General features: G+C 43.2%; 1 protein-coding gene across 1 annotated transcript in view; it reads left to right on the forward strand.

Annotated features, from left to right (window-relative positions):
* The window catches only part of GRIN2B (glutamate ionotropic receptor NMDA type subunit 2B), a 358,092-nt gene extending 347,927 nt beyond the window's left edge, over window positions 1-10,165 (forward strand). Inside the window, exons 9-12 of the mRNA XM_049783310.1 lie at window positions 698-858; window positions 2,940-3,127; window positions 5,587-5,825; window positions 8,288-10,165. Of these exons, the coding sequence (XP_049639267.1) occupies window positions 698-858; window positions 2,940-3,127; window positions 5,587-5,825; window positions 8,288-10,165 (2,466 nt within the window). The remainder of the gene's footprint in view (window positions 1-697; window positions 859-2,939; window positions 3,128-5,586; window positions 5,826-8,287) is intronic.
* The last annotated feature ends 1,033 nt before the right edge of the window (window positions 10,166-11,198 follow it).

Here is an 11,198-nt window from a genome sequence, read left to right on the forward strand (position 1 = left end):
AGAGGACAGACCTGTTGAGACTATGAAGATATAGTGGTACATAGTATGTGTTCAAGATACGATACACAGATTATAATAATGTCTCATCCAGGAATAAATCTAAAGATATCAAAGTGAAAATCCAAGAGAATTCTGCTTTACAATTGCAGGTAGATACTAGAGATACTATTGTAATTATGTTTCTGTCCTTGCTTAAGAACTCATGGTGTATTTGATTTTATCATTTATCTACCATTCATATTAAATATGAGTGGTAGATAAATTATAATTGTGATTCATGAGGAAGGTCCATTAATAATTTCTTAGAGAAAATTTACAACAAGCTTTCAGGAGTACACTGTGGCCCATCTTACCAAAACTCACAGCCTAAATAGTATAGCAATAATGTACTTAGGCATCTAAATTGAAGGAATAGAAGTTTTAGAGGTAGCTAAACTAATAGTACATTACTTCTCAGCCTATGCAAAATGGTATTTGGTATTGTCCATGATTGAAACACATCAGAGTAATAAATTAATGTTAGCATTGGAAAAATAGAAATCCCTCAATAATGTTAAACTGAATTTCACTGACAACCACTTTTAAAAATAACAGCTGCTTTTGGGTTTCTTCTCTTATAAATCCACTTTGCTGACTTAGTCTCTTCACAATTTATGGAGCATTTTCTTTCTCTTCATCACTTTTTCTCTCTTTACAGTTCCAGAGACCAAATGACTTCTCACCCCCTTTCCGCTTTGGGACTGTGCCCAATGGCAGCACTGAAAGGAATATTCGCAATAACTATGCAGAAATGCATGCCTACATGGGAAAGTTCAACCAGAGGGGTGTAGATGATGCATTGCTTTCCCTTAAAACTGGGTAAGAACTGTCTTCAAACTGAAATTCTCTACTATATTTCTCAGATTTATCCAACATAATATCAGCTCTCACATGCTTGGGTACCTCACAAAGTTATTTTAAAGATGACTTCATTTCTCTTTGTAGATTTCTAAGTTAAATTTAACAGCATAATTTAAGTCAGGATAGAAATTCCTATACCATTGTTTACTTCTTTTCTTTTTCATAATTATATTCTACTTGACTTAATGTAACCCTGAAACAGAAATTAAAGAGGAACACAAATAGGAAAAGTCAGAGATAAGGTTTATGTGTTATGTATGAAATTAAGACCTGATGGCTATGTGGTTAAAGTAATAATCCTGGTATATTACTGGGGAAAATAAAAGGGTAAAAGTTCTTAGAGAATCAACAACAAGAAAGTGTGGACTGATTTCCATTCTGCTTTTTGTTGCCATTTGTAGATTCATCTCTAAGCTCAAAGAAGCATTTGCTTGTTAAAGAAGCTTGGAGTTTAATTTTGTGAGCTTACATGAATTCCTTTGTTCATTTGACATCTAGAAGTTATAGCTGAGGATAAGGCCATTACATTATAGATGCCAGGATTGAGGGTCATGGGATCTTACAATTGATTTCCTATGTCAAAAGCTAACTGGCAGGGCCAGAGAGATAGCACAGTGGTAAGGCATTTGCCTTGCAAGCAGGACAGTGGTTCGAATCCTGGCATCCCATATGGTCCCCCAAGCCTGCCAGGGGCGATTTCTGAGTGTAGAGCCAGGAGTAGCCCCTGAGGGCTGCTGGGTGTGACCCCCCTCCCAAAAAAAAAAAAAAAAAGCTAACTGGCAGCACTAGCCTCCCCCTTCTTCCCAAGGTGGCTTTATTGCTGGGAGAGTAACCAGCAAGTGGTTACTTAGTAAAATTAAATGTTGTTTCCATACAGCAGATTTCAGATAAGGTCAGTTTGAGTGTACATCGGATCATTTTAAACAGCCTTGCTCCTGGTTCACCCCTTTTTTCTATCATATTAGTTTTGTTTGATGGGGATCCTTTATAGATCCTTTATAGAAAGTACATGGACCTTTTGAAAAGGTGTGTCTTGGGGTTCAGAACGGTAACACAAGCAGTAGGGTGTCTGCCTTGCATGTGCTAACTGAGGACAGACCTTGGTTGGATCCCCCAGAGTCCCATATGGTCCCCCAAGCCAGGAGTGATTTCTCAGCACATAGCCAGGAGTAACCCCTGAATGTTACCGTGTGTGACCCCAAAATGAAACAACAACAGAATGGTGTGTCTTATGCCACAGGAGGATCTTTTTTCCTTTAGAAGTCTTAAAGCTCACTGAGCTCATAAAAGCAAAGGAAATGGTGCTTGATTTTTATTCAGATATTTCTGCATGTCCCTCTATTACTTACTCATATTGATATATTTTAAACATATTTTTAAATAATAATTCATGTCTTCCTGCCCTTTCCCTCTTCTCTACTTAGACCTTCCCTGCAAATCATGGTATAGAAAGTGAGGTTCATATATGTTTGAGAACTTGAGAGTTCTTGTCTATGTTGCTTTCTCTTGTGGTTTATGCATTTTCTTTGAAATGTAGACGCCTACAGTGGCACCACCCAACTCATCTCTCTCGCTTGGGCTACAAAACACAATACTGAAACCTTTGAGACTACAAAAATAGCAGTATTCATCTAGTGAGACCACATACCTCCACACACTTCCCACTCTGGATGGCAATAAACTGAGAACTAAAAAATGTTCTGCAAATCTCAGCCATGTCATTTGTTCTTATGGCAATGGTTCCTTTTCATTATTACAGTTAAGATTTGTATTGATTTCTTTTTACTCCTCCTTTCCAGACACTGTTTATGAGCTGGCTTCAAGCCCAGTGTACATTCTCCTCATTTCCAGTGGGAGGAGAAGAGCTCCTCCTTTCAGCCCTAAATAACCTCCAGTCACAGTCCAGCTTGGGATTTGAACTTAGTTTCTGGCTAAGTTCCAAGTTGAACCAACTGTTCTCTTACCTTGCTATGGCTTTCTGCTTTGTGTGCATGGAATTCCTCCATGGAAATTGGTGTGTTTGCTTCTTTCTTGCACAGGAAACTGGATGCCTTCATCTATGATGCTGCGGTGCTGAACTACATGGCAGGTAGAGACGAAGGCTGCAAGTTGGTGACCATTGGCAGTGGGAAGGTCTTTGCCTCCACTGGTTATGGAATTGCCATCCAGAAAGATTCCGGTTGGAAACGCCAGATAGATCTGGCTATCCTGCAGCTCTTTGGAGATGGTGAGTTCATGCCAGGGAGGAATGTTTTTACCTCTTCTGATAACCAAACAAAACCAAAAGCTCTTCTTCCTTATCTGTTCATCAAACCCCTGCTTTTCCAGAAAAACATTTCATGGGACATTGTGAGATTTAAGGTATGTTAGTGTCCTAAACTGACCCTAACAGAGGACTCAAACTGAGTGACTTAAACTCAATTCTGGAAGCTAAAAATCTAAGATCAAAGGGTCAGTATCTGTTTCTTCAAGTACTTGTTCCAATTTATCCCCTTATTTATAGGGGTCTGCTAGAAATCTGTAAAATTCCTTAACTTATAGATATATTGTATCATTTTATCTCTGCCTTCAGATGCAGCTACAATGTCCCCTCTAAACATAAATATGTTTGATGTATCACTCTTTTGAGGATACCAATAATATTAGATTAGGGGCCCACTCTACTACAGAATGACCTAGCTTATAGTTACTATAATTGCATGCACCTAATTTCCAAAGAAGATCATATTCCAAGATTTAGAAATTCAATGCATAAATTGCATATCAGTCAACCAATTAAGCAGGACAAATTTGGGAGCAAAGGATTGAAGTCATTGGTCAAGGAAGTATGTTTTGGGATTTTGGCCTATAATCAAATTTATCACAGGAATCTAAGAGAAATAGGAAGAGATGTTCCAGAAAATCATCTCATGTGTAACTACAATGGGTGGAATTTTGGTAAAGTCTTTGATCTTTCTGTACCTGAGAATTTGTGACCATCATTCTTCCCCCGCTCCTTCCTTACTCTTTCATCTGGAAGAGAGAGGCTATGTTTGGGTCTTTAGAGGCTAAGCTATAGAGCACTCCCCAGGGTCATCCCAGTAGCAAACTGCAGCCAACATGCTCTGCTCCTGTTTTTCTAGAGCAGGTCTTTGTACTCCTCTTCTGTGAATTGGCCAAAGTGCCACCTCTTGGTCTTGCAGAAGTAAATTCACTCTAGGTGAATTTCTCTATGTCTTTCTTTATGGCCTCATGCCCATGAACTCAGCGGTTCTCTCCAGATTCTGTCTACTTTGCTTTTTGGAAATACAGGAGGCATATTAGAGCATGGCTACAGTTTTTAGTTCTGGGTGAAGCTCTACTAAGAAGGGAAATCACAGTTTGAGCAAAGAAATGGGTAAAAGAGTGATGTGATTAACATAGGATGGGGTTATAGCTGGAGTGTTAACAAGACACTTGGATCTGAGAACTTATTTATTTTACATAAATAACACATTAGTTTTAACATAGCTGTGACTTAAAGGCAATAAAGGGAGTCTCTTTCATTGAGGAAGAAAGAGCTGTGACAGAGATGAGCTTACAGAAGCTGGCAATACTGCAGATAATGCAAACAAAATTTCTTTCTTTTTTAAAAAAATAATATCCTTATTTAAGCACCACAGTTACAAAGATGTTTGTAGTTGGGTTTTAGTCATAAATTGTATTATCCACCCCTGCCATTTCAATGTTTTGCCAAAAAAAATATTGGAACTGGTAGTTTTCATCCATGATTTTCCAAATTTTGATTTTCCAAAACTTAAGTGCATTTTGGGGCATATGGTTGTTCTCATTTTCCCTGCTCTAGGGTTCTCTGCCTATCTGACTTCTAACTTCCAGTGAGGTAAATAAAGTTTGATAGAAGCTTTCTAAACCTGTTAAGTGGCAACAGATATTAATTTAATGATATCATTTTATTTAACCTTATTTCACTTTACTATATATTTATTTTCATTTTATGACCAAAAATCAGTCAGAGGGTCCCTAAGAAACCAAGCAGTCTTGCTAATGATCTCTCGTGAAGCCCCCAAACTTTACCCTGACAACCTTACTCTACACAATTTTAAGAACAATTTTCTGAATGACCTATTAGTGAGGATTAACATGAAAGCCAATATCTTGGATTGACACACACATACAAGCAATCTTGTAACCACCTTCCTATCAATATCCTCTCCATGCTATTATTCTGGTTGATCTGTTTTACTTGTATTTACCTAAACAAAACTGTATTTTCTCCCATTGATCATGCTATTTCTGGCATCTGGTGGCTTTTTAACACAACATAAATTGCAATTCACCTGTTTATCATGCCCCCTTCCAAACTCGAAAACCTCTCTCCCTCAGGAAAGGTAGGCTACCTTATCCATACTTCTCTAATGTGAATTCTTGTTATCTGCATGAAACTTGTTATATTGGTCATTTGTTTGCCAGCTATTGTGACTAGCTAATGGAGTGCAGAGAAAAGGTCATATTTTTTATCACATGCAATTCTTACATCAAATTTTCATTGAATACACTGATATGTTAATATGCAATGTGTTAATAAAATGATCTTTGATTTTCGTTATTCCCTTTCTCTCTCTGTTTCCTCATGTTTCTCTCTCTTTTGGCAACATCTCCTTCTTCACTTTTCTTTTCCCCTCTGTTCTCCTTTCTGCCTTTCTCCAGGAGAGATGGAGGAGCTGGAAGCACTCTGGCTCACTGGCATTTGCCACAATGAGAAGAATGAGGTCATGAGCAGCCAACTGGACATTGACAACATGGCAGGAGTTTTCTACATGTTGGGGGCAGCCATGGCTCTCAGCCTTATCACCTTCATCTGTGAACATCTTTTCTATTGGCAGTTCCGACATTGCTTTATGGGGGTCTGTTCTGGCAAGCCAGGCATGGTCTTCTCCATCAGTAGAGTAAGTGCTTTGATTTGGGTACCTGGAGCATGGTAGACACAGCCTAACCCAGTGCTGGTAGATATCCAAAAGGGGCCTAACACTCTCTTATATTACCAGAGTGTGAAACCACATCATATACTTTTTCAGGGCTGGGACATAGTTTCTAATGGTTCAAAAATGGGCAGTGCTATTTTTTTCCTTCAAGAAACAGCTTTCTGTGTGGGGTTTGGGCATTTGGTTCTCAAGAAGAACTGGCAGATCTATCAAAAAGAAAAATTTGGCCTTTTACCAAATGTCTTTCATCACCATTAGTTAATTTGGTATAGGCTGTATTAATCATATGATCATTTTTAAAAGTCACATATCTATTTAAATAGAGAGATGGAATGTACTTTTCTTTAACATCCTAAGCTTATTCTATCACTGGAAGCTTTATGATTTTACTTATGCTTTATCCAAATGTGAATTAAGAATTCAATTAAGAGTTCAGCAGAACCTTTAGAACTAAGCTCTGATATATAAGAAAGTCTTTCCTTATAGAAATTTATACCTCACAAACTTCCTTTATGGAAGACAGAGTAATCTGAAGTCATTCTTGAATATTTTAGCTAAAAGTAAGAATTTGGGAAGAATTAAAAACAGAAAAGTAGGATTTTTTTACTTATATTAACAAAATTATAGGAGTTCTTCATAAGTAGTAAATGCAAAAAATTTTGTCTTTTTAGAATAGGGTTCTATTTAAAAAAAAAGAATATGGTTCTATTTTGTTTTGTTTTGAAGCCACATTTAGCTATACTCAGGGCTTATTACTGGCTCTGCACTCAGGGATCACTCCTGGTGGTGCTCAAAGGAGCATATGGGGTCCTGGGGATTGAACCCTAGTTGATTGAATTTAAGGCTACTGCTATAATAACATTGCAGCCCTAGAATAGAGAGGTCTTGATTTTTAGATATGACGAACATTAACTTAGTTATATAAGAAAACGGAATTCTCATTAAATGTTTCCATTTTTTGATCATTTTCCAGTGGTAATTTAGTGATAGAGAACAATTTCTTTTCTGGCTATGAATGTATTCAGGTCACTCGGTAACTAGAGATGAGAACTTGCAGTGCCTGAGTCTTACCAGGTCAGAGTAGCCCCTTCCTAAAGTGTCACATAGAATGACAGCTTTAGCTATAGGCACCAGTGGCTCATAATTAAAAGCCCCATTCATAGCTTTCACTGATGCTATTAGAGAGGGGGGCATTTGCATTTTCTTCTGATCCTGGCCCGAAGATGTTAGGAAGTCACCTTGCCCTGAAAACCTTCTGTCTTGCTGCTACCCTTGAGGGCAGTGAGACATATCTTACCTGAATTCCTCTTTCCCATTTAACTGCCAAAACTTTTTCATCTTTCTCTTCTCACCTCTATCTCTGTCTTGCTAGGGACCACTTTTATTAAAAAACAAGACAGTAGTAATAGGAGGTTAGCTTGACCTGAAAGTTGAACCCAACCTTTTTTCATGAACAGTGTTCTTCCACATGCCATTCCCAGGGAGTCTTCAATCAATGGTAATTTGTTGAGTCATCAATTATTTATGATAATATTAAGTGAATAAATATAAGAAAGAGACCAGGAGTTAAGCTATGGAATAAACAACCTCCTTGTGATATTCTTTCATTTATTCCTATTTAGTACTTGGTATCTGTCCTAATTTCTTCCTCCCAATGTGGAAGGCACAGCAGGAGAGAAAGCCTTCTTTGACTCCAAAGCTTCCTATTTCTGGGAATTGGGTTCAGCATGGCTCAAGGGGAGAACTGTTATCTGATGACCAAAGTACAAAAACCTACAAAATTTTTTTCAGCAGAAAAGAACAGCTATTGGAAGCTGCAGATCAGACTTTGATTTTTAACGCTAGCCATGGTGGCTGCCCAGAGTAGCCCTAACCTCTATAGAATGTCACTGGTTATTTGGAGGAAGGTAGTTATCAGTTGATAGCTTGGCCTTTTATAAGAAACGAAATCTGGGGGATAGAAGGTAAAAACAAGGCAATGACTATAGCCATGACACAATGACTGGTCCTCTGTTTCCAAATTATTTGCTCAAGTCAGTCCTTGGTACCTTGGCTGGCTGTTTGAAAATCCAGATCTGCTTTGGCATGTGGTAGAGCATTTGCTAAATTCAAATCAGCACCTAAACATACCTTTGTTTAATAGCCTCTTTTATGCCCTCCCTGACTTATCTTACCCAGTTAAGAAGTGGATAGTGGTATTTTCTTTTATAATCCTTTAATTTTTTTTTTTTGATCTGGGATTCACACCCTGTGGGGTTGTTCCATCACTTGCGGGACCATTCAATGACCTCTGAGGATCTCACCCAAGATTTCCCACACAAACTTGGCTTGGCCCTTTGAACTAATCTCTCCAACCAACCTTTAGAGGTTAGGGACCTCGAAAACCTCGCAGGAACCCTAACCAGTCCTACCTCTTGTCCCTCCAGGGTATCTACAGCTGCATCCACGGCGTGGCCATCGAGGAGCGGCAGTCGGTGATGAACTCACCCACGGCCACCATGAACAACACGCATTCGAACATCCTGCGGCTGCTGCGCACCGCCAAGAACATGGCCAACCTGTCGGGAGTGAACGGCTCCCCGCAGAGCGCCCTGGACTTCATCCGGCGCGAGTCGTCGGTCTATGACATCTCGGAGCACCGCCGCAGCTTCACGCATTCGGACTGCAAGTCCTACAACAACCCACCTTGCGAGGAGAACCTTTTCTCCGACTACATCAGCGAGGTGGAGAGAACTTTTGGGAACCTGCAACTCAAGGACAGCAACGTGTACCAGGACCACTACCACCACCACCACCGGCCGCACAGCATCGGCAGCACCAGCTCCATCGACGGGCTCTACGACTGTGACAACCCGCCCTTCACCACCCAGCCACGCTCCCTGGCCAAGAAGCCGCTGGACATCGGCCTCCCGTCCTCCAAGCACAGCCAGCTCAGCGACCTCTACGGCAAGTTCTCCTTCAAGAGCGACCGCTACGGAGGCCACGACGACCTGATCCGCTCCGATGTGTCCGACATCTCCACGCACACCGTCACCTACGGCAACATCGAGGGCAACGCGGCCAAGAGGCGCAAACAGCAGTACAAGGACAGCCTCAAGAAGCGGCCGGCCTCGGCCAAGTCCAGGCGGGAGTTCGATGAGATCGAGTTGGCCTACCGCCGCAGGCCACCCCGCTCCCCGGACCACAAGCGCTATTTCAGGGACAAGGAAGGGCTGCGGGATTTCTACCTGGACCAGTTCCGACCCAAGGAGAACTCCCCGCATTGGGAGCATGTGGACCTGACCGACATCTATAAGGAGCGGGGCGAGGACTTCAAGCGAGAGTCGGTCGGGGGCTCTGGGCCTTGCACCAACAGGTCGCATCTCAAGCACTCCGGGAGCGAAAAGCACGGCAGCGGGGTCGTGGGCGGTGTGCCGGCCCCCTGGGAGAAGAACCTCACCAACGTGGACTGGGAATCAGGTGGCGGCGGAGGTGGTGGCGGTGGTGGCAACTTCTGCCGCAGCTGCCCATCCAAGCTGCACAGCTACCCGGCCAGCACGGGGCAGAACTCGGGCAGGCAGGCGTGCATCCGCTGCGAGGCTTGCAAGAAGGCAGGCAACCTGTATGACATCAGTGAGGACAACTCTCTGCAGGAGCTGGACCAGCCGGTAGCCCCGGTGGCCGTGCCCACGGCCGGCACCGCCGCCACCAAGTACCCCCAGAGCCCCACCAACTCCAAGGCCCAGAAGAAGAACCGCAACAAACTCCGCCGGCAGCATTCCTACGACACCTTCGTGGACCTGCAGAAGGAAGAGGCCGCCCTGGCCCCCCGCAGCGTGAGCCTGAAAGACAAGGGCCGCTTTCTGGATGGCAGCCCCTACGCACACATGTTTGAGATGCCCGCCGGTGACAGCGCCTTTGCCAACAACAAGTCCTCAGTGCCCACTGCCGGACACCACCACCACAACAACCCCGGCGGCTACATGCTCAGCAAGTCGCTCTACCCCGACCGGGTCACGCAGAACCCTTTCATCCCCACTTTCGGGGACGACCAGTGCTTGCTTCACGGCAGCAAATCCTACTTCTTCAGGCAGCCCACTGCGGCCGGGGCACCAAAAGGCAGGCCGGACTTCCGTGCCCTGGTCACCAACAAGCCGGTGGTGGCGGCCCTGCACGGGGCGGTGCCAGGCCGCTTCCAGAAAGACATCTGTATAGGGAACCAGTCCAACCCCTGTGTGCCTAACAACAAAAACCCCAGGGCTTTCAATGGCTCCAGCAATGGGCATGTTTATGAGAAACTTTCTAGTATTGAATCTGATGTCTGAGTGAGGGAGGAGAGTGGTGAAGATGGTTCTGGGACTGGAGGGCTGGGGGCTCTGGTGCCCGCGGTGCAGAGGGAGGCCGGAGAACTTGGTTCCCAGTGGCTTTCTTTTTTTAATTTATTCAGGGGATCCTAGAGTTCTGGTTCCTTCTGAGGGCCACCCTGGTGACCTGCACGGTCTCTGCTCCCTTCCTGTTGATTCCTCCTTGTCCTCCCCTCAGTCATTCCTGCTTCCAGGAGAGGGCGCTTGAGTATTGCACTGCAGGGAGGCCTGTGGCAATGGGGCCAGTGTGCCTGCCTGCCTCCTCTTTGCTGGGAAGGACTCTTTACCCACCCCTCTTGGTGTGAAAGATGCCAGGGGGCACAGGAAAGCCCTTCCTGCAGGATACAGGATACGTAGATCTAGTTGAGGCAACATCTAAGACCATGCAGCCTACTACTCTGGAGTGAACGAGGTTTTTGCTAAATTCTCACAAATTCAATGACATCTGTTTAGGGCGCGCCAAGTTGAGGGTGGGAGACCATTTGTGTTTGCATATAAGCCAAAAAAAAAAAAAGTTGAATTCCCTGAGACTCCTGAGTGGTGAACCAGAAGAAAAGGTCTGTGGTAGTTGATGGACAGTGGAGACTAGGGCTGCGGAAAGAGGACACATTAAAGTGTCCAGACAAGGCCTATACATGGTCTACACGCACATCTCTGTGCGTGTAGAGAAGGAATCCTTGATTTGACTTCATATTTTTCTTCAGAGCCCCTTCATGCTTTCTTCAGAGCATTGTGCTTGTTTGGCTTATATACAAACAGATGGTGGTTTGGTGACTAAATTTTGGTTCTCTCTCCCCTTAACACTTTCTGAAGGCAGAAAAGGAAAGATTTCTACTGAGCTGAAACCAGGTGGGGACCATTCCCTGGAGATCCAGGTACAAAATTAATTCCTTCATGGTGGCCAATACTTTTATCTTGTTTCAGCCAACAGCCTCCCATGAAGGCAAGAGGGATTAGATAGAGCCATTATTCGCTTGCCCCAAACTTGGGAGCA

Source organism: Suncus etruscus, chromosome 11, assembly GCF_024139225.1.
Source record: "Suncus etruscus isolate mSunEtr1 chromosome 11, mSunEtr1.pri.cur, whole genome shotgun sequence".
Taxonomy (NCBI): Eukaryota; Metazoa; Chordata; class Mammalia; order Eulipotyphla; family Soricidae; genus Suncus; species Suncus etruscus.